Source organism: Python bivittatus, unplaced genomic scaffold (genome assembly GCF_059951505.1).
Source record: "Python bivittatus isolate LINGU-HERP-01145 unplaced genomic scaffold, Pbiv_v1 ctg000610_np1212, whole genome shotgun sequence".
NCBI lineage: Eukaryota > Metazoa > Chordata > Lepidosauria > Squamata > Pythonidae > Python > Python bivittatus.
The window spans coordinates 28943215-28968141 of NW_028277088.1; the positions used below are offsets into that span (position 1 = coordinate 28943215).

The following is a 24927-nucleotide window of genomic DNA, read 5'->3' on the forward strand; positions in this document are numbered from 1 at the left end:
GTAGTTAAGTGAATCCCACAGTTCTCCATTGATTTTGCTTACTGGAAGCTGGCTGGGAAGGTTGCAAACGGCGATCACATGACCCCAGGACACTGCAACCGTCATAAGTGCAAACTGGTTGACAAGCGCCCAGATTGTGATCACCTGACCACAGGGGTGCTGTGATGGTCGTAACTTTGGGCACCAGTCATAAGTCACTTTTTTAATGCCGTCGTAACTCTGAATGGTCGCTAAATTAACAGTCATTAAGCAAGGATTACCTGTATAATTATTGCTATTCTTTAAAAAAAAAATCTACTTCAGAAACTCAATTCCACATTTAGTTAAGAGTAATAACTTTACAGCTAGATCAAATTACTTTATATACAACAGCTCGGACTACTGCTGTTTGCAGGACCCAAAGCCATATATACAGTTGCATATTTATGCAACCCTTGTCAAATTGCATGCTTTAACGAATTCCTAACTGAACAAAAGCTGACACATGCTTTACATGGAAGAAAGTTAAACTCAACATCTTTCTGCAAATCTGAATTCATACTTATTATTAGGTGCCTTTATTTATAGAGTCAAAATAAGAAAACAGTGAATACGCAGGACACCTTAACAGGAAGAATTTGGTAACATCTCCTTTGGCAGCTTCCAAACATTTCCTATAGCCAGCTAAGAGTCTTTCTTAGCTGTTGCTTTGGGTTTTTTCCCCCCTCTTCCTTGCTCAGCCTTCTAGATTAGAAGCATTATTCATGCACTGCATGTTTGTGATCTCCAAAAGATTTTCAATAATATTTAAGCCTGAGCACTGTGAAGGCCATTTCAAAACCGTTATTTTGTTGTTGTTGTTATTACTGTAAGCACTTCATGGTTTGGATATATTTTGAATTGTTTTCTCACTGATATATATAACTACCCTTAAGCTTTACTTTTTTCACTGATTGTGGATTATTAGAGGATATATTTTACTTATTACAATATATATTTTAGGATATGTCAACATTTAGTTCAATCAATTCTTTCACTTTCAAACTACTTCCTATGCCACTGGCTGCCCCACAAACCCACCATGTAACAGAGCCACCACATCCTTAATGGCTTGCAAGATCCTCTTTTCTTGAAATACTTCACCTTTTTTCTTTCAAGTGGATCTTATCTTGTTGTGGCTAAAAATTTTTGCTTCATTAATCCAAAAACAAACAAACAAACAAACAAAAAATTGTTCCAAAATATTTTAGGCTTATCAAGATTTTCTTTTGCATATGTGAAACATTCTGATGAGGTGGGAGAAAAGGTTTTCATCTGACAACTCTCATACAGATTACTGCTATATAAGTAACTCTGTGGACAACCACTCCATGATCAGCTAAACCTTTCCGCAGATTGTTTACAGAGAGTTTTGGATTCTATTTTGCAGATATGACCACTTTTTGAACACTTCTAGCAGATTGGGGGGGGGGGGATTGTCAGTCTTTTAACAGTTTCATGTTAATTTCCATTTCTTAACAATAAAACTGCTAGCTGGAAGCATTTAAGGTTCTTCTCCTTTGTAAGAGTGAAGTATCCTCATTTTCAAATACTCAAATAGTTGCTCAGAGAAGTCCATGGTTGTTGAAAATAGACAGAACAATAGTCACAACCTGAGAGGTTTCAAGTGTCAGAGTATTTGTTACCCATGGAACTGTTTTTCCACACTAATTGTAGGCCTAACATATCCAACTTCTGCACCTGCAACATTCACTGTTTTCTTATTTAGAAAATATAAACGACATACAAATACAGGTAGTCTTCACTTACCAACCACTCACTGACTGTTCGAACTTATGACCAGTCCTTGAAGTGGCAGCTGTTGCAGCATCCCCATGGTCATGTGATCACATGATCACTATTAGGGTGCTTGGCAACCAGCGCATTTATGACAGTTGCAGCGTCCTGGAGTCATGTGATAGCCATTTGTGACCTTCACAGCTGGCTTCCACCAAGCAAAGTCAATGAGGAAGACAGCAGGAAGTTGCAACTTGTGGTCACGTGACATTGTGCTTAATGACCCCCGGTGATTCACTTATCAACCACAGCATTTAGGAACTGACATTTAGCGGTGGGAGATGGGCAGTATACAAATTTAATAATAAATAAGAGATAAATAAATACAAATGCAATTATTTGTAATACAAAATTCAAATGCATAATTACTACAGATAGTCCTTATTTACCGACTGCAATAGGGACCGTTTAGCGGTGGAGTGGCTGGTCCCTATTGCAATCAGTAAGCGAGGACTATCTGTAGTAATTATGCATTTGAATTTGCAGAAAGATGTTGCATTTCCCTTGTACCTTCTCTGCCATTGCCTCGGCCCTTTGGAATAATCTCCCCCTAGAGGTGCAGTGGGCCCCTACCCTCCCGGCTTTCCGAAAAGGATTAAAGACCTGGCTCTGCCAGTGTGCATGGGGAAATATGGGCTCTAACCATCTTTGGAGTGGTTAGCGCCCTGACGATGCTCCCTTGAACTAGTCACCAACTCTCCATCTTTCTTGGAAGTTATTTATTATTAGGACTTTTATATTGTATTTTAATGAACTTTATCTCTGCTGTAAACTGCCCAGAGTCGTTTCAATGAGATGGACAGTGACAAATTTGATAAAAAAAATACATCCATGCATATCTATTTATTCCTGCTTATCTATCTATCTATCTATCTATCTATCCACCCATCCATGCTTATCTATCTACCTATCCATCCATTCTTCCATCATATGTATGCTTCAGGATTTAACTTTTTTTCCTCCTGCCTTTTTCTGAGTCAATGGATATTTTGCTGCTGTCTTCAAGACCATAGGAGGCAGCTGAAGTTGAGGTATGTTTACTTAACAATTCTGTCTAGACTGAGAATTGCTGTTTCCTGCATTGCCAGGTTTGGTTCTATGTGGCTGAAGATTCTGTCCAATTTAAATAGCTTACCATCCATATGAAATGCTGATTAATATAATCAGGATCACTGAGCTGATTTATTAATGGAAGAAGAATTCCTTGAGAAAGGATTTCCTGAAAAATAATGGACAATAAAATTAGACCTAGTGTTTATATATATAATTTCTAAAATACTACTTTTTTCAAGATCTTGCCAAAATAACTGAAGAAGCCAGATAAATCCATTTATCTTTGATGTGTCTTGAAAAATACATTTAATATAATTTAAAAATTATTTTCAGTAAGTAAGCCAGTTTTATGTATCTAGATTTGTATCCTTACTTAAATTAGCATATATTTTAACTCCAAATACCAAATTCAAAAAGAATATAACTAAACTAAAATCCAGTTTCATTTATCATCTTCCATCTGAATGTAATCATACGAAGGATGGCTGTATCCACTGGCCCCATTTTCTGTGAGCACTGTAGTTGGTGAATGTCTTAAAGGAGAAGACAACTCAATGCACATTGCTTCTCTAATTATTTGAAACTTGTACTATCCTGATTTCAAATTACAGAATCTACATCAACATCTTGGGCTTCAGTTAGTGGTTTGAAAGTTCCACCCAAACTTTCAAAATTTATCTGAAGGAAAGAAGAAAAATGCTGAGAAGGTGAACAAGAACTAGTATTGCAAGAAAGCATGAAAGATCTGAAATATGACCAGATACAGATTCTGAACCAACTTAGTTATTGACAGTCTGTTACAGCTACCATTCTTGAAATACAGAATATCTGTATTTGGTACCTGTGTTTGTCCAGGTCTCTGAAAAAAGCCTACTGCCCAGTTCATCCTTGTTTTGGAGAACCACCACAAAAGACAATCAATATTCATTTCCTCAATGCAGACATACTACTCATGATAATAACAGGAAATGCCATGATGCAATCCCATTTCATCTCCATGTGATCACAAAGTGGATAACTGAAAAAAGGCTGCTTTTGTTAAATCCTCTTGATCTTAGGAAGTCAGCTCTATGCTAAGCATTTTAACAACAGAATCCTATGCATATCTAATGTAGTAAAAATGTAATGCAGGTACCTTTACATAGGTTTGCATCCTAAGAAAACAATGCAGATGAAAACTAGCTTTCATAATATTTTATACAACAGATCATGTAGACATGGGTTATTGTTATTGGAGCTGTCTACATTTTGAAAGTGATTCAGAAAAAGTGTTAGGGACCTTGTATAAGTGCAGCAACTCTTTACTATTCATTAGATAGCCTGATATATTTTAGGCTTCTGCTTAAGCCTGAAGATGCTGCTGCAAAAAAAATTAGGCTACATTAATGAATAGCAGACAGATAGTGCAAATGTGTGAAGTCTGAAGTATTTCTTCCTAATAATTTTCAAACCATGCATAGCCATAATAGCTAATGGTTATATATCAATAGTTATTGTTAATTAAACAATGAAACCTGTAATGATACCATTTTAAAACCTGCATTTTTATAGTAGAAATTGTAGATGTACTACTGAAAATGAAAAATATGAATGGTTCATTCTATCTATATCAATACAAAAGTCCTACGTACCCAGAAAAAAAAAAGTCCTATAAAATATTATTGTGTTTTGCTACTGCCTTTTTTCCAGAATATTTTTCAATTTCCCAATCTAGCCTACAGATAGTCCCCCATCAAAATATTAACTAGGTCAGGTCTTATTTAGCTTTTCAAGATTACACAAGGTCAGCTAGATGATTATTTTCAAACAAAGATCATACTATTGACTTGATTTTACAGAAGGCAGTTTTAGGATACACCAGATATCCCAACCATTTCTAAGAGGGAAGGTGGCCAGTATAGAATTAAAACATCACTTAAGAGGCTGCTGTATGAAAAATGTATTTATGCTGAGAAGAGGACTGTAGTTGTTAAGAAATGGTAAAAGGAAGGCAGTGGTCTGTCAGTTTCTACAGAAAATGTAATGGCAAAACAGTTAAGTATAATTAAAGAGCTGGAAAGAAGGTGATATATCACCACCACCACCACCATCATTTTATCTTGCTTTTTTATGTTTAAATGTGGCTGACTTTCTCAAAACATGAAACAAAATGTAATCTGCAATCATTACAGATTGTAATTTAGCAAGAATTTACACTCTTAGCCTTGTATCACTTATATTTGACATGAAGCAAAAGCTGATGTGGCAGCTATTAGAGGTTTTGTCATCACTTTCTTCCAGGGTGGCAGGGAGAAAACAGGAGATTTCAAATAAATATCTTTCCTTATAACAAATCACTCCCCTTAAGCTCCATTTAAACAGAACTCTCATACCCCAAATATATTAGTGTTTCTAAAATGGAAAACTTTGGTGTAGGTCTCTTCAGGAGCATGCAGGTATTACACCTCTGCATTTCTAGTGTAAAATGTGATTAATATAGACTTATGGGGGGGGGGTTCTTCCTGATATGAGGAAAATACAACTGTTACATAAATATGAAAATCAAATAAATATCAGGTAGCGAAATATCTAAAGGAATCTTATTAGAAATTGAAATATTTCAGTGGTACAAGTCAAGCACAGAAATATTCTATTATATAAAATGCATAATTATAAATAAACCACCTACAGTCCCTCTGGATTGAGGTCAGGATAAACCACATAAATAAATAACCATAAAGCAGACAAAACTGAAAACAAAGTACTGTAATGTAGCCTGGCTCATAAACATATATACATAAATGTGTCTGAATGAGAGAATGAAAAAAATTGAGACTTTTTTAAAGGAAGTACAAACGTTATTTTATATAAAAGGAATGATGCAGGCACAATAGAATTATCCATATACTTACATACAGTTATGTAAGATGTCTAGTAAGTATTAGAAGTAACAGAGAATCAATGCATGCCTCCCATATTTCCAGGTAGTTGTTCTTTGCCTCAACAGAGCACCTGCTCAAAAGATGGCTCAATGCCATGTGGTTGTGGATGTAAAAGAATGAAGAGCAAAATGAATTTGGCCAAACTCTGGGAATTCTTTAAAAACAGGTTCTCAATTGCAGACTGCATCATGCCCATTTTATTTTTAGCTATTTTAAAAAAAATATTACATTTAATATTTATTACAATCAAATAGCATATTCTTGTTTATACAAATATTATGCAGATCTTAGGCTAAAGAATATTGGATTACTGCAGCAATATGGTATGAAATTAAATTTACCCTGACAAAATATCTCATGATCTTATTCTGGAAGTCTCCAGGAGGTAGCAATAAATACAGTAAAACTTCACACAGATCCCTTAGGAATCCTAAAGGTACAAGATAAAAAAAGAACATTGTATATCAACAGAGAGTAACATGTCTGTCTGTCTATCTATCTATCTATCTTTCAAGTTTTTGCATACTTCAAATACCACTAGCAATTTTGGATGGCAATAAATATGTATATAGGTATATGCATTCTAAATTCATATAAATACACATCTAAACTTTAGATAAGTTTAATCAAAGGATTAATTTGAAACATACTTTGCACAGTCTTATCCCATTTCTAAACTTACAGAAAAATAATACACAAACATATGCTTCCTTTCCCTAACAGTAGAATTAAATGTCATGTCTATGATGTAAAAATGCTTCTTGAACATCAGATTTAATAACTATCAATGTAGATGTTTAACCAAATCAAGTAATTTCTTTTTCCCTATATAATTCACTGTAGACTTTTAATTTTTCACCAGTTATAATATTTTTCTTTTAAAGTATATAATATTTTTATAAAATAGTAATATAATTATATAGCCATTTGGTTTGCATATAGTATATATTAATAGCTAATATTTTTAAGAAATGTTAATTATAATGTTTTAAAGTTTAACAAAATATTATCTATATTGAATAAAATAGAATGTAGAATATATTGTATATATAGTACTTTCTACTATACTATAGAAAACAGAATGATGATCAGCACATTTCATTTACAGCATAGCTAAAGAAAGAAAATAATCATATACCTTCTTCATCTTTGGGAGATGTGCAGACTAGATCACGACAGATGGTCTCTTCCATTTCAACTTCAACTTCAAAAAATGTATCTACAAGATCTTCTGCTCCGTCTACACCAAAATTGGAAACGTAAGCAGATTTTATCTAGAAGAATTTTAGTCTGCAATAATCCCTATTATTGAAGTAACTACGCTCAGATTTCTCCTCCACATTAATATTTATTATTTGTAACATTTATGTACCATTTGCATATGGTTTAGCAATTTAATTCTCTTTTCCTACATTTTCCAAGGTATCCAATTGTTAATGAAGACTGTCAGTTTTGAAGAGTACATTGTACGTACAGCTGTACTGCAATTACAGTCAGAGTAATCCACATCAGATTCAAAAGATAGCAAGGAACATGTTCTTGTGTTTGAATGTATAACACAAAGCAAAAAAGAATGATAATTCTTACTGGTTTTTCTGCAGTAGGAAGCAAACTGTTATTTGATAGGCTGTACTGTATTGTGTATCCTGTATTTCCATTTCCTTTTAGCTACTTTGCAAATCATGTGAAGATGGCCAAAATATTCTACATTCAAGACCAGGAATTCACGTACTCTACCCCTTCAAGTTGTCTTCCTTCCATCCAGGGTTATGAATTCTGGCTTTAGATAGAAATTAGACAACAATGCTTTTCTGCAGAAGGCACATCTGTCTCTGGCCAGTGATGTCTGTTTATGCAGGAATCCAATGCTGGACTTACATAACCAGAATTCTCTATTCCTTCCCCTTAATTGCAATCCCCTCTGTTCTCCCCTGGAGGGCGGGGGGGGGGGTGGAACCAGGATATATTACAGAGAAGCCTAAAATCAGGGCAAGGATGAGGGAAGTATCAGTACAAGCCATGCTATGTACAATATGGCATTTATCTGTAGTATAAATAGAACAGTTGCTGAATTAAGGAGCTTTTAGTGGAAAAAACTTGTACCTTCTGTGTTGCTGCTCCTGCTTCTAGAACAGCATTCTTCTCAAGGTCCATGTGACCCTGACCTTCAGGTAGGCCTCAAAGACCTGACTGTTTCAGCAAGCATTGTATCAGGGTGATTTGTGAATTAACTGGTTTAGTTTGGGTTTTAAGTTTTCATACTCTCTGGATGGTTGTCTGTTATGTTTATTCTTATCTTATTGTTGCATTGTTATAAAATAAAAACAGTAACAACTTAATAAATAAACAGAGCTGAATCAGTGCAACTGCAGTGTACAAAAGCCTTCATTTAATTTATTACAGCAATAAGGAGAACATATTTAGGCATTACCTTTAATCTGATCATCTTTTTCAGTTATTCTTTGCTGAGCTTTTCTGAATACTCTAAGATGAGTAGTAAAATCATCTACAATTCGAGTAGTAAAATAAGGCTGCCAATCTATTTCTTTTGTCCTTAAAAATTAAAAAAAAATGACAATATATTACATAGCAGGCTTCTAGTACAATTTTATACTTTATTTCTTTGATCCCAACTGGTTTATTTCCTAGACTACAGCTTATGCTTTTGTGTGTTTAAAATAATCAATTGGTAAAGGAAAGTAGCATTATGCACTGCCAGTACTTAAAACAGCACTCCCTAAAACAGAAGATTAGCTAGTGCAAAATATACAACAAAATGTTTAGTATCAAAAATTGTAGTTTATAAAGTCTGTGATATGATGAACAAACCAATCAATCTTTAAGTGTAATATATAGAATTACAATTGCAAGAATAAGAATTCAAGATATAGAACAACTTTTTAATAACATAATGATAAGGATTAGTAATATAACTGTAAAACATTAGGTCTAACTATAGGATTGCATTACTGATATTAAAACTGAAATATGGCAATGTAGCATGAATAAAAAGAGAAGAATAAAGTAAATGAAGTGTAACAAAAATAGTCAGCAGATCAAAAAATCTAGGCAATCTTGTGATCTTCTCATAAATTTCATGATATAAGCAATTCACTGATAGTATAAGCTGGCTAAATGAAATTACAGAAAATTGAATTTAAGGTATAGAATAACTGAATAATATCAATATCATAAGAATTACTAACAAAAAACTGTAAAACCTGACCACTAAAATCTAACTATAACCATGGTACTTAGTACTAAGATTAGGACCATAAATATTGGCATATAAATAACAGTGGTGAAGTTAAATCTAAGCCATCTAAAAATCCACTTTTATAGCACCTGTGATATCATTAGTTTCCTAAAAGCCACACTCCCAGAGACAAATTTTGCCACTTTATAGATAGTGTCTAGGTTTACATGTGATAAAATAAGGTTGCCATAAAAGGTGTCAGTTCTACACGAATATTTATTTAGCAGACCTGTTATGAGTAAATGCTGGGAGTTCCTGCAGAAAGAACAGTACAATAATAGATATGCCAGGGACTCAGCAAATCCAGAAAAGCATGGACATCAGCATTTATCATATGTGACACCAGTGAATCTGCCTTGCATAACTGCAAAAAGTAAGGTACTTAAATGGACAAAAGGAGAGGAAAGCTGATGCTTTGAGAAAAGATCACTAAAAATATAAGACAGGATGAAAATTTTAGTTTGATTTATGACTGTACAAATAACAGGTACTTTTCTGCTAAGAGCATTTTGTTTATTGATATCTCATAGATAATGTTTTACAGTTTCTTTGGCTTTTGCATATCCAAATGTCATACAAAAGAGAGAAACGTCACATTTTGATCCCAGTGAAATTATCTAGCTGGAATGATATTGATCATAAAGACTTAAGGGTGTTAAGGCTTCTGGACAATATATCAGCTTCAGCCAATACATAAATCTGCTTTGCCAAAGCCAGGCTTCTAAGAAATAAAGCCAACTTCAATTTGCAGTGAAGCATTTGGAACACAACAGAGAATATCAAATACAATGGTACCTCGGTTCACGAACTTAATTCATTCCGTGACTCTGGTCACGAACCGAATTGGTCGTGAACCGAATCAAATTTTCCCATAAGGTTCAATGTAAATAAGGTTAATCCGTTCTGACCACTCCGAATTTGGTCGCCAACCGATTTTTGATCGCGTCCCGAATCAAATTTCCCCATAAGGTTCAATGTAATTACGGTTAATCCGTTCTGAACCATATGTTTGTTTGTTTTTTTAAACCGCAAAAATATGACACAAAGTACAGCACGAAGAGAGGGAAAGCTAACCTTGCTCGACGTGACTTCTGGCATGGAGGACAGGAAGGTGGGTGGGGAGGCGGATATTGCTTGGAGGGAAGAGTCCCCCTCCCTATAGGAAGCCACGACCATGTGTCACGGGAGGGAAAATGGCCGCGGATCCTGTTCGTAACCCGATCCGGCGTTCGCGAACAGAGGCAAAATTTTGCAAACGGAGCTGTTCGTGAACCGAATTGTTCGTGAACAGAAGCGTTCGTGAACCGAGGTACCACTGTATTGCCCTCAAAAATGTTTCAAAATGATGAAGGTCTTCCTGATTATAGGTGCATGTCTTGCACTATAAAGAAGCTGGGCAATTGTTTTCCTCTGGAAAATCTAGAAGGCTGAGGGTATAAATTGGCCACCCACGTGATTTAAAAAACAAAAAACCTACCAAACCTTAAGTGGCCAATGCTGTGGCATGAAGGGTTTGAGCATTCTATCTCCCCAAATCCTAATATACAACCTCCAGATAGTTATATTACCTCACTGCTCAATAACACAGCAACTAATCTGCCATTTATATTGTTTGGTAAAACAATGGTAAAACTGTTTTTAAAAAAAAAAAAAAAAGATTCTATCTTTGTTTTTAAAGTAATTTACAGTGAACCTTTCTTTTTCACAATACATTGTGAAGGACCACAATGCTCTTATTCCCACCAACATGAAAAAATGACAATATTATTTGCAGAAAATAAGGATGGAATTTAAGGGCCAGAAGCAGGAAATGGTTTTTGGTGTTTCTAAGCACCTGGACTAGAGAGTTTAAATAAAAATTGAACAGGAAAGGAGCCAATATACAGCCCTCATTCACTTCCTTATTTTGAGGGTTAATGCATCAAATGTCCTTGGGGATTACAAAGGACCTTAGAGAAATTATTTTTGTGCAGGTTTCATATATGAAAAAAAGGCCTCCAATTTATCATTGAGGCCTCCAGCTTTCTCCAAAGTCTGTCACACAAGACAGAATCAAAGAGGCGGCACAAAGGGTCTCATGAGGCTTGGCACTGTGTTTTTCTGCCAATTGACTATTATGTTAATCCTTTTATGTCACAAAGCTCCCTCTGTATAGTTATGCAAACTAAAGTTCTTAATACAGATAATCTTCAACTTATGACCATTTGTTTAAAGACCACTTGAAGTTATGACGGCACTGAAAAAAGTGACTTACAACTGTCACAGTGTTCCCCCGGTTACATGATCAAAATCTGGGCGCTTTGCAACCGGCATGTATTTACAGTTTGCAGCAACCTTCCCAGGGGGGTTCCAAGAAGCAAAGTCAATAAGGGAGGCCAAATTTGTTTAACAACCGCATAATTCACTTAATGATCATGGTGATTCACTTAATGACCACAGCAAAAAAGATTGTAAAAGCGGGCGCAACTCACTTAATGACTGCATTACTTAGCAGTGGAAGTTCTGGCCCCAGTTGTGATTGTAAGTTGAGGACTACCTGTATGAGGAGCATGTTGTACAGCAATAATGATGAATCATAAATTGCTAATTAGTGATACCTTTATATACTGAATTACACTTAAATACTGAAATTAAGTTTATTAAGTTTCCATCAAACCCAGAGATATTTAAGTTGTAGCTAACTTTTCACATCAATCTTAATGCAAATTGCAAATAACACTATGCTTTTAAAAAATGTTCAGTTTCTTCAGCGAAAACACTAAAGCCAATTCATCTGAACAGAAGTGAATAACTGAACAACCTCCAAGAAAGGTAGGATCATTTTTCACAGTACTAAGAGTATTAAGTACTAAAGATACCCTAAAGTTATGTTCAGCTTATTTTTTTTTAAGTAGTATGTTTTCTAAATATGATTTTCCATATCACCTCATGCCTACTAGAAGCTTATTACAGTGAAACTGAACTGGTTACTTTAACTTGGAAAAAAGGCAGAGTTAATTAAGCTTTCACCATATGATACAAGCAAATTTTCAACAATGCTTTTTCATATCAGAGATCAATTGCTTATACACAGATACATATCAGGAAAAAAAAAATCTGTATTCCTCTCCTTTCAAGAAGCTAACTTGTTCTTCCCAGCCAGAATATCCAATTCAAGTTGAGTAACATCAAGTTTGTAGTAAAATTCATCTGAAGATATAGGTTTGATCTTTTAAAGCTTATGATATCATTAGTTTTAACAATGCCACAAATGTTTATTTTTCTTTCTGTGAAGATTAATAATACTGTTTCATGAAACACCTAGGTAGTTTTTGTAAAATGACATGCTTTTGAAGGTATTCACTTATAATTGTATGAATGTGTTTAACCTTCTTTTATAAAGTACTGGGAGAGTTTTAAGAAAACTTTACAGACCTGTTTGAAACTACTCAAAATAATTCTTACCTAGAAGAAAACTGAATTAGTGCATTTTGGAGAGTCTGCCTGATTTCAAGAAGAAAAGATTCATCATCACTTAGTGTATAATACCAATACTGGACATAGTCACGCAAGGAAAATTGAATGATCTGAAATATATAAATTTTTAAAAATCAATCATGAAAACATTCATAAAGTCATTACATCACACAATATTTAGCAAATCAACTTCCTAAAATAAATAATAATTATGCTTCTAATGGATTAGTTACGTTTGCATTATTTTAGACAAATGTATAGAAAATCTGTGAAACCTCAAAACAGTTAAAACTGATTACTATCTTGGATATTTATGACTTAATGTTAATTATGGAATACCTCTACTTTACAGTTTTTCAGATTAGGGATGAATGAGAATTTCATCTTGTCTATATTTCTGAACAGATTAACCTAATACAGATCCTGAAAAATCTCTCAACGGGATACAGTTATGTTGTGCTCTCTTCTGAACTGAACTGAACTGAATGGATTTGCATATGAAGAAATCATACGGAACTATTATAAACCAATTTTTACATCCTTAGCTTGGATCCCACAGGATAAATAGAGCAACAGGCAGTTCTTTTAATTGCCTTTCTTCCTATGTCTGCTCACCTGATGGGGCGTGTGTGTGTGCGCAATCTTCATTTAAACTTCCATTGCCAAGAGCATCCCAATACAATTGTACTGATTTGAATTCTGCTGCTTTCAATGAACTTGCACTCCTGTGCCTTTAATGGAGCATATTCAAGTAAGTCCAGATAGGAATGTATCCTAGTAGTAAAAGTGAGTCCCTACTCGTTCCATTGTACTTTGGACCTTGCCTTTCAGTTTCCAAGCCCTTACAACTCCACATTTTCTGCTTTTTCATACTCTAGAAACTTCAGAAGTCAAGAAGGAGCCAAACATGTATGAAGTGATATATTTTAAAAGTGTCAGTAACTTATACTAGCCAACAGGGAACACCAGCCGGTGTGCTACACAGTATGCATACCATCAGAGTGTTTCTATAGTTTACCAGAGGACTATTCTGGTTTTTTACTTTCATTCTCATAATCCTAGAATTAAGGAATTATGTAAGAGGTTAGAGTGGACTAGGATAATGTGTGAACCTGCTGGAATGTTGGTTACTGTCTTCCCCCAATGCAGCTGTTTTATTCTTTGTTTTTGGTTTTTCTATTTTGATGTTTTAAACCTCTTGTAAGGTACCACAGTAACTTGGTGAGCGGAAGAAAATGAATACATTGGATACTGTTCATGCATATCTACTATTACATGAACAACTTGTGCAGAAAACTGTTAATGAATTGTTTTACTAATATTTTGTTTGTTTTGTATAGAATTGCTTTCTCGCAAGCTAGACTATTCATAGCTTTGGACCCTTAACATCACTCTACAAGAACATTTCTAGCCCTGTTTAGAAGAATTAATAAAGCAAGTTCCACATATTTTGTTCCATATATCAATTCTGGTGTTCTGCACTAATATTCTCCATTAACTGACCAACTGGACTAGCCAGATGAGAAAAACACACATTCCTGTTAGCAGATGGCTCTATTGAAATATCTAATAAAGTTGCTCAGTGGGACCTGCTGTAAGGAGGTGTTGGGCCTAATTATTATAAATTACATTTTAATGTAATTCATAGACATTATAGATGTTACTAATTGATTTTTTATCTAACAGTACCTTACGTTGTGTCTATTTGTACCATATAACAGTTGTGGCCATTGGTCATGAATAAATAATAAGCTAGCTTACCAGTATTTTTCTGGGAATGATACCAAAGATTGGAAGGCAGAAAACCATAAAATTCAACACCCTAAGGTAAATTCAGTCACATGTTTGCCTGGGCAAGCAAGAGGTAGTGTATCAGGTTCTGTTGTTCCATTCTCTCTTACCACAGAATGCATGGTTTGAAGTTTCCATTCCTGATTTGCAGCAATCCACCAGTTACTTATTTGTATGAATTTTACTTTGAATATTTAGTTTGCTTCAATCATAGTTTCTTGAGCTCAGATAAAAGGAAAATGTTTCTCCCCCATTAGACAGGGAGAAGTAGTAGAATGAGGAAGCTACATAAGGTTCGTATCTCCTCATGCTTGTAAAGCCAAACTATAGTGATATCTTAGTCTATGGTTAAGCTCTATTCAGACAAGCATACACATAATGTAGTACACTTATAGAATTCAAAACCTGCTTTATCATCTAGCTATTTAAATTGCTAGCATACACGTCATCATACTCAAGAAATTCTGCTCAAAATGCATACTTGTTTTGCAAATAATTTTGCTAATAGTTCTGAAATATTCCTCCATAAGAACAATTAATTTTTCAAAACAACTTTTATAAACCTAAATAGTAACAGCAATCATAGTGTGAGCAAGACTTTCATTTCTGAAATTTCAAGAGCAAGCTTAAGTGTGAACTGGCACTAGGAATAATACAAGCAGAGGAGCAAGCAGTTCTACTGTATATTATATTTACAAATTCTGTTAGCTTTTGCCATCTATCTCTGCTAAATGTTTTAACCAAGGTTGTGGCCAAGGCTAAATGACAAACATAATATCTTCTTCCCTTTCCCTTCAGACCAGAGAGATTAGAGACAAAAAAGCTAAAGATAATTTACAGCATAGCCTCAGTAGAAAAACAACAAATGTTATTGTAATACAGGTAGTCCTCTTTAGCAACCACAATTTGGACCAGCAACTGAGTTGCTAAGTGACATGACCACTAAGCAGAAAATCATGTGACCGTGACTGTGCTTACAATTTTATTTCAGCTTTTCTTTTTCCACATGCCCCCACTCTTTGAAACACTCATCCTGGGGCTGGGATAATTAGCAAGAATGGAATTAATGTTTGTATTTACATTCATTGGAGGGGAAGGGATTACAAGAGAGTAAGCAGGCACACAATGGGGAATACACATCGAAAAAAATGCGCTAGCACTGGCTGTCTGCCTAGTGCACTCAGGAAGGTGTGAAACTGATTAAAATCTTGTCAGTTATAAGCAGCAGTTGTAAGCCAGCTAAGGTCACAGAACTGAGCTTGTTAATTTGTGGTTTGCACCTTTTGGGGAAGTACTGCACCAGGGAGAAAAGCAGCTCAGGAAGAGATCGCTTGTTTAAGCAATCTCTCTGCTCTGTGAGTGGGGAAAAAAAAGAAAAAAAACGGGTCAGGCACAGGACAACACACCAACTGACTGTAATGGCGAATGTGTGACTGAGAGACAAATGCCACAAAGGTCATAAATACAGGCATTGGTCGCAAAGTTACTTTTTCATCACTATCGTAACTTTGAATGGTCGCTGCCCGAAGCAGTCATTAAGCGAGGTCTACCAGTACAAGTATCATCCTAGCTTGACAAAGTTCAACACAGCGAGAAACACTGACAAAAAGAGACATACATTCAAGATATTCATGAGTCAAAGACTTTTGGATATGGAGAAAACATCTGGAGAGGGTATATATCATATTATGCTGTGAATTTCCCTTTCCAGATTTGAAAGGGAACAGGTAATTCATATTGATAGGGCACTCATGTTACCTGGAACATAACAAATTATATATCCTACAATTTCAGTATCTAGATTGTTCTCTTATCAAAACCTTAACACTTAATAATCAAGGTCACAGAACATTACAGTAATAAACTTTTTCAAAATCTGTGTTTTTCAACTCACTTGCTGCAGAGGTTCATCAATTATATAGGCACCGGTTAACCTCCTATCAATCTTAATGGGCTTGCTTTCCTCTTTCATTTCTTCTATACACTTTGGGAAAGAGTATACAAAGTTAGTTTCAGTTTAGTTCACAATTTTAGTTTACATAAAATACAAAGGCCATGCTTGACAATGTGAATATAACTAAGGAAGTCCCAAATACATCAGTTACTGATTAACTGCAAATGCAGTCGTCTTTTCAGATTTTTCTCCTGCACTGTTATTATTTCTTAATAAATATTCCCATACTTAAAATGTGGCAAAAAGAATAATGTTGGACTGGGACCAGGCAGGCCTAGATTCATGCATGACCATGACACTTAGGCCAACTTTATTTACAGGAATGATATGGGGAAAAATGTGGGGAAATCCACATATACATTACTTTTTCAGAAGTATACTGAATGAATATACCACTCTCCCAGCAATAACTGCACATTTTTCAAATGGTCACAATATATCAAAATGTACTAAATGTACACAATATATCAAGATCCATATAATGGTAATCTTTAGTAGGTTAATTCCAAGGTCACAAAAATATGCACATTTTTGAGATCTTCAGACCTTTTCATTAGGCAAATGTTCCACAATAAGATGGATAGAAGAGGAAAGATGTACTTGTAAATACAGTAAAAAATATATGTTTGCCTAAAACAAAACTTTACAGATTTCTAATATACAGGTAGTCCTCGATTATCAATGGTAACTGAGAGTGGAATTTCCATCACTAACTGATGAGGTTGTAAAGCGCAATGTCATGTGACTGCATTGCTTAGCAAAAGCAAGCCAGGCAGTCCCCATTGCCATAGTTAAGTGAGGATTACAGGTTGTTAAGTGAGGACCTCCTCATACTTCCTGCCAGCTTCCAACAAGCAAAGTTAATGTGGAAGCCAGCAGGAAGTTGTGAATCCTGGGTGGCTTGCAAGCAGGCCAGTGGGCGGGTAAGCAGCTGCTGTGGCATAAGAGTGGCTGGGTGTAGGGTGGCTGCTGCGGGAGGTGGGACAGCATGCAGGTGGGTGCCACAGCACCATGTGAGCACAGCTGGGCAGGCAGGTACACGCTACGGAGTATTAGATCCTCAGAATCTTGTACTCTGTAGTGGGCTCCTTGGGAGAAAAAGTGGTGGGAGTGGGAGCTACTTACAGGAGCGACTTGCGGCCTTCCCCGCTGGCTTCTCCATTGACTTCGCTCGTGGGAAGCCAGCAGGGAAGGTCACAAATGGTGATGATCTGACTGTGGGGGTGCTGGGACAGCTGAAACTTCGAGGACTGGTCATAAGTACCACTCATTCAACACCGTTCAAATGGTCACTGAATGAGTGGTCATTAACCAAGGACTACCTGTGACGTATTGATACAATAGAAGGCCAAAATTGACTTTGGAAGGAACACAAGTCTAGATGAAGGACTACTTACTTTTTACCAAAAAAAAAAAAAAATACAATACAAAAAAGATGCTGAGGAACTGGAAAGAGTGCAGAGAAGAGAAACAAAAATTGTGAGGTTCTTGGAGGCTAAATCCTATGAAGAATGGTTAAAAAACTGAGTATGCCTAGCCTAAAGAAGAGAAGGCTAAAGGGAGAGAATATGGTAGTCTTCTAATACTTGAAGGGCTGTCAGAGGGAAGAGGGTATGGAGTTATTCTCCACAGTGCCCAAGAACCCATAAGTGGAATCTTTACAGAGACGGATTCAAACTTGAAAAAAGCAAATAACTTCTGTAGTCATTAGATCTTTTCAAAAGTTAGCCATTTGTCTGGGATGGTCTGAAGCTTCCTGCCTGGGCAGAAGGTTGGACTAGAAAACTTCCAAGGTCCTTTTCAACCCTAGATTCTATGAATGTTTAGTAAACTTTCCAAATCAATAAGCCAATGTCATAATTATGAAGAAAGCTAGGTTCCCCCAAAAGAAATTAATTGGAGCAACATTATCATGGAGAAAAGAAAAGAGAGGCCAAACGCCGGAACTGGCAGAGACAATGGAAGATAGAAGTATGCCACGTCTTTCATAAAAATCAGTGAATTAAAAAAAAGGGAAGTACTTCCTGACAAAGAAAAAAAAGGAGTAAATGGCCAGAAGATATAACTTTACTGAACAAGGTTCCCTGTTTGAAGTACAAGAGGAAAGCCAAAATATGATGGTGCTGGTATAGCATTAACTGTTCTTTGCAGGCAAAGTCTCCAAGGCTTTTCCATTTAATCAGGAAACCTTAAAAGTGGCTTCAAAAAAACAAATTACAAATCTAGTACTTTGTAGTAGAAAGTTGTAGAATTAAATCCTTCAAGCTGTAAAACTGAGGAACTGAGGTCAAGATTAAAGAATTGAGAATGAAAGATGAAGAATAGATAAGGTCAGGATATAGTTTGATCTAGCCCAGTGTTTCTTAAAGTGTGGTCCTAGGAGCCTTGGGTGTCTCCCAAGACCCTCTCAGGGTTCTGCAAAATCAAAATTATTGCCAGCCTATATTGAAAAATAATACAATATTAAAATTCCACCAAACAACTATGAAAAGCAGTAGCGGTAGCAAATGCATGAGTTTTAATTTTTAAGGTAAATTGATAAATATAACCCATACAAACAAAAGCTCTTTTGAGGTCCTCCATAATTTTTAAAAGTGGAAGGGGTCCTTAGAGAAACAAGTTTAAAAAACACTGGTCTAGTCCCTACTGATCATCAAGTCTCTGATCAGTAGTGGAATGGGTAGAAACATATAAAAGAGGGATCCATTCCAAGTTTAAAAAATCATTGTCAAAAAACATGGGGTTTACCCCATTCCCAACTACAAAAGGTTAGCCATTGCCTACTGGCCTGTGATACAAACAGATTGACCTTGAGGACTGTCAGAAAGAAGATGTGACAGCTATGTCAATGCCAGAAAAGGGTACAATTTTTACCATCTTGTCAATATATGTACCAGACTGTTGCAGAATTATCCTAAATACTTTGGATATGGAGACAGGCTTGAAAGGTTTGGAATGCCTTCCAAATTGCAAAGAACTCAGGTTCATTGATCTATCATGAAGTTTCATGCCTGGGCCTGCCACCTGTATACAGAGAGCAAAAAGGTATGGTCTCCATCTGGTCATATAAGCAACAGGGGTGAGGGCATGCCCCAGAGAGTGAGCCACAAAGGGAACATATCTGGCAAGATTTTTGAGATCAGCCACCATAATTTCTTGATGCAGGGCAGAAATAGGAGCTTGGAGAAGTAGAACAGAACCCAGAAAAGTGCCCCATGCTTATAGTGAGCAAAACAAGAAAATGTCAAATTGGCAGTCACAACAGACATATGGCCCAGTACTCTCAAAGTTTATCAGTGATCTTATATAAATGAAGCATATATAGCTGTAAGTATGCTGGGAAGATAACTTCTCTGGTGGTATCTATCGTTGCCCTGGACAGCCTGGAAGGGAAGAAGTAAAGGCTACTCATAAGTGGCTCAGAGACCAGGGTTCTGTAAGAGCAGAGGGACTTGAGCTGTGTGGTGAGATAATAGTAATTAGAACTGATGAAATTACAGCATTGATACTGTGGAAAAATTAACTTTTTCTAGATAGGGTTACAACTGGCAAATAGGGAAAAAAGCTGGTAAAAGACTCTTTGAACTCAAATGCATGTCAAACATAAGTGCTGAAAACTCTTTAATGGCCTATTTCATTCTTTACAGGAATGCAACACTACCCAAACTCAGCTGTTGCTTCAATTTTGCTGCTCAACTCAACTTCTCCCTTTATCTGATATTCACTTTAAAAGCCAATAAATTAATTACCGGTAGCTGATGACATTTAATTTTAAATGTTTAAAAACATTTTGTTTACCCATAAAAATTAGTTAACTGGAGAAAAATGTATATAGTAAAACTTAGAAAAAATCACCTTAGAGAAACAATACATTAAAAATAATGCCAGTATTTATTTCTTGTGGCTTACCTTATTAATGCCAAATGAAGTTGGAGGAAGAAAGGAGTGTTCACACTGTTCGAGGTACTTCTCTGAATTAGTTTTTCCAAACAAGAGTGTTACCACAAAACCCCTACAAAAATAAATTATGTAACAAACTTTGAGATAATGTATTGACTAACATTCCCAATACAAGAATGACTACTGTTATCAACTATACATCTTTTCTGACCATTCCCACAATTATTCTATTATGTGCTAAATGCTCTATATAAACAATACTCTTATTAAAGAAGCACATATAGTGAAGCTAAATTCTCCTTAATGCCTTTAAAATGAGCTTTGTTCTTCCAAAGGGAATTGAAAATTATGCTGTAATTCTGTAATACTGTCCATAGCAAACTTTAAAATGGAGGTAAAGACACAATTGAGTAAATCAGAACTATTCAGGAAAGAGTGAAAGTAGTTTCAATGAGTACATCTATACACTACTAAAACTCTTGTATCTGATTGTTCCTAACCTACAACTGGGCAAAATGGTGGAACATAGGGCAACATTTTTTCAATCAAGGTACCTCAAACGGACTAACTTATAGAATGTGTCCAAAATCTGGGACTGAAATTTGGAAAAGATGTTGCCACTTCAGTGCCACCATGCTGCTGCTGCTTCAGTATTGTTGCCATGGTGAGCTGTGGTCATGTGATCCTCCTTTCCAATGCTCCCTGCCAGTTTCCCACAAGAAAAGTCAGTGGGGAAGCTGGCAGGACATCAGAAGTTGTTCCCGCTGCCACTGCTTTTTTGCTCCCCCTTGGTCATTCTGTTTCTCTGTTACCTGTTTAGGTAAGGAAATATCTCTGAAATGATGACCCAACTGGGTCACGGGTTATCTAGTAAAAGTTGAAGGTAACAAATATTTATACATTTAAACTCATCTAAGAAACTTATGTTCCCTGAAAAGGATTGTTAGTAGGGCTGGGCAAAGCATCTGAAAAACTCCCAAATAAGGTAAATATAAATACAATGGTCTCCTACAGAAATATGTATTACATATTTCCATATTTTCAACTTGTTTGTTCTTGACCTAAAATCTAAGCTTAATTATACGGAGAGATGATATCTTATGTAATGTATAATGCACAGCAATGCTTCATCAACAATGCCCAGATATATTGAAGCAATTTACTGAAATATACTTGATACTGGGCCAATTCACAAATGTGATCACACAAAGGCATTCTTGCACATTACTTAGTCTCTCCTGTCAGCAATTAATGACCAAAAATCAGAAAGCCCTATATATTTTGTCACTGTACACAAAATAGTATCATTCTCCCTGTCATTCTCAAACTAAGAATCAGAAACCAAGAATAAATCCTGGTTTCAGAGTCTGGCTTGGGAGGACTAGAGTAAACCAAAAATCCCAGTTTGCACATAATTCTAAACAAGCCATCTACAGGGTCTTCAAATTTATTTAATCCTTCATCATTACAGGGAGAATCAATCGGGAAGCAACTGTGCAGCATGCACCAGCCCTTTGCTTAAGCACAATAAGCTACAATCCTAACGAAATTGTGGACTATACTGTAATGTGACTATGTCTTTCGCCTAAGTAAATGTCTAACCTCATTAAGTTAAATAATTTAACTTTAGGTGGATCTGATACTTTTCACTAAGAGTAAAGGGGGGGAAAGGGTAAAGCCTCTTCAAGCAAGCTTGATTCCTGGTGACTTCATGGAGATGTCCATGTAGATTCCTTGCAAATGTATAAAAGTGGTTTATCAGCACCTTCTTCCAGAATTTTTGGGGATATTCCATCACTGACCTTGGATGGGGTTGCCCTTCCTCATTTAAGGATGAGGTGCAGTCTGGGGGTTTTCCTGGACTTACAGCTCCTGCTCACAAGCACATCACAGCTATGGCCAAGAAGGCATTTACACAGCTTCATGTGATGCTCCACTTGTGTCCTTTCCTAAATTGAGTGGCCCTTCAGACAGCCTCTCATGCCCTGGTTACCTCATGGCTTGACTACTGTAACATATTTTACATGGGACTTCCCTTGAAGATCACCGGGAAGTTTCAGCTGGTCCAGAAAGCAGTGTTGCAGGCAAAGATGCCCATGTAACATCTCTGTTTCATGAGATGCAGTGGTTGCTATCTTGCTTCCAGATGCGAATCAAAATGCTGATCATTACCTATAAAGTCCCATATGGTACAGGGCCTGGGTTTTTGTCATCTTTGTCATGTTTACTCTTCATTTTTGTCTATAACTGCATTTTGTTGTTTTTTATGTTTTTATTTGTAACTCAAGAGTTGTTGGGAGTTAGGTGGCATATCAACTTAATTTAATATAATAATAATAATAATAATAATAATAATAATAATAATAATAATAATAATGCCAAATTCAGTATAAACATCTGGCTGAATGTGCAACCAACATAATAATAATTGTAGAACATCAATCTTAATTTTAAGACTTCTTCACCCTGATTAACACATCAAATGATATACTTACCCACCCATAAAGCAGAGGATATAAAATGCAAAGTAAAATATAGCAAACGGTCCAAATGTAATTAGAAAAAGCAGAATAACAAGGCTTCCCCATCCCCATATGGAAAGATTGGTCTGGAATAAAATGAGAGACAAAACAATGTTTATGTTTACATCTAAGTATAACGTCTTCCCCAATATTTTCTATGGAACATCAGGTGAACTCTTTATGCAAGTATTTATTTCACAGCAACGTATCGGCAGGGTCTTTCTTTTCTTTTCCCCTTTTTATTGAAGAAAATCACAGAATTAAAAATTAAGTAAAGATATAAGAATATAAACTTGAGATTATACATGCACACACAATTGAATTATAAAGAGAAATATGAACTTTTAGACATCCACATTAAATATTTCTATCCAAAATGACATTCATACAGATGAAAATAATATAGTAGGAAAAAATACTGCCAACATAATAAACAACTATCAAAGCTGAATATTTTCCTTCATTGTAGGATTTTTCCAAAGCTCCTTGTTATGCTAATTTTCCCACCAAATAAATTTCTCACACACTTTAAAATACAACTGCTCCAATCAAGGATGAATTTCAGTTTTCTAGTACAGGTAGTCCTCGCTTACCAACTGCTTCTTCAGTGACCGTTTGAAGTTATGGCAGTGCTGAAAAAGGAGATTTACGACTGATCCTTAAAGTTGAGGCCATCACAGCATCCCCGTGGTCACATGATTGTGATTTGGACACTTAACAACCATGATCAGTCACGTGATCACCATTTGTGACCTTCACAGCCAGCTTCCGACAAGCAAAGTCAACGGAGAAGCCATCAGGAAGTCACAAATTGCAGTCATGTGACATTGCACTTAACAACCATAGGCAATTTGCTTCACAACCACAGCTGGAACTGACAGCATAAGTTGGTGCAGTCACATGACATTTCACTTTATGACTGCATTGCTTAGTGGCAGAGTTGCTGATCCCAATTGTGGTTGGTAAGTAAGGACTACTTGTATTTGGCAGCTAAACTTGTAGCTAACAATCTACTTCTTATATTGCATCAATGTATATGTCTTAGAAAATACAGAAAAACAGAAAACAAAACAAAATAAATTTTATGATTTTTGAAGAAATTGGAAAAAATGTGCAATAACTTTTGACCAAAGGGACTAACCACACATTGCCACCAAAGATAGTAATATGTATTAATTTGCTTGCAATACTTCCAGCACAATGCAGAAAGGTTACAATTGACAGGGTAATTTTAAAAGACAGTAAAGCCACCTATGGATTACCTACATGATCAATTATTGAGAACTTGAAGTAGATTTAAAGGGAATTCTATACCATAAAAAGCTTAATGACATTTAAGTTTAAATCCCAAATCATCATCTCACAATTTCAGAATCTCAAGAAAACCTGTTGCATGGAATACAAAAAGTTTTATATTACTGATAAAATTCCTTTGCTTTTAAATGAAGATGTATACTATTCTTCAAATCTTATTAATGACCTTCCCTGATGAGCTTTAGATGGTTTACCCAGGAATAAATGAACTTTATTTTGAAATCAAATTGGAATGTGACCAATCCTTCTCAAAAGTACATTCAAATAGGAACACTATTTCCATTAATAATTAAGACATTAACCTTGTAACATCTTTTTTCAATTCCTTATACTAAATAAATTTAAAATTGCATTTAAAACTCAAAGCATTACTTACTATTAAGTAATATATATGCTCTGGCATTTTTTATAACTATAGATTAGTAGCAAAAGTGCACAACCATGGTTAGAAATCAGTTTAGAAACTACAGATGAGATGAAAAGCAGTTAGTAAAGGAGTGTCTGTAGAGGGCCTAAATAATATTGCCAGCTTCAAAACAAAGAGAAAGGGAAAGGCAGTGGAAGAAGGCATGTATTAGGTATATCTCTAAATGCAGTTTGGAAACTAGACAGCATTACATCTATATGAAGTCTCACTACTAAAGACAATCTCCACAACAGCCATGCATGATGTCCTAATCCTAATTCTAATGTTTATTTTGATATCAATTATTGTATTCATTAGTTAGTTTTAGTTTATTAAAATAAGGTCATAGCCCAAGCATACAAAAGATAAAACTACATTACACTTCATCTAATTTAAAAAGAAAACAAAAACAAAAACCTATTCATGCTTGTACAAAAACTTCTAATTTACATAGCAATGTTACAAAAGTTGGCTACAATTCTGGAGACTTCTGGTTGTTTAGTAGGTAGTGCACAATTGCCATATGAGAGTAGTCTGAA

The 24927-nt window shown here is 35.6% G+C and overlaps 1 protein-coding gene across 4 annotated transcripts in view; it reads right to left on the minus strand.

Moving 5' to 3' along the window:
* The window catches only part of SNX13 (sorting nexin 13), an 84267-nt gene that overhangs the window by 31856 nt on the left and 27484 nt on the right, over positions 1-24927 (minus strand). For all 4 annotated transcript variants that reach the window (XM_007437974.4, XM_007437973.4, XM_088150670.1 and 1 more), the window contains 8 exons: positions 22642-22754; positions 20156-20258; positions 16187-16276; positions 12490-12611; positions 8221-8342; positions 6928-7029; positions 6131-6219; positions 2951-3034 (listed from right to left, as the gene is read on the minus strand). In XM_007437974.4, coding sequence (XP_007438036.1) covers positions 2951-3034; positions 6131-6219; positions 6928-7029; positions 8221-8342; positions 12490-12611; positions 16187-16276; positions 20156-20258; positions 22642-22754 — 825 coding nt within the window. The remainder of the gene's footprint in view (positions 1-2950; positions 3035-6130; positions 6220-6927; positions 7030-8220; positions 8343-12489; positions 12612-16186; positions 16277-20155; positions 20259-22641; positions 22755-24927) is intronic.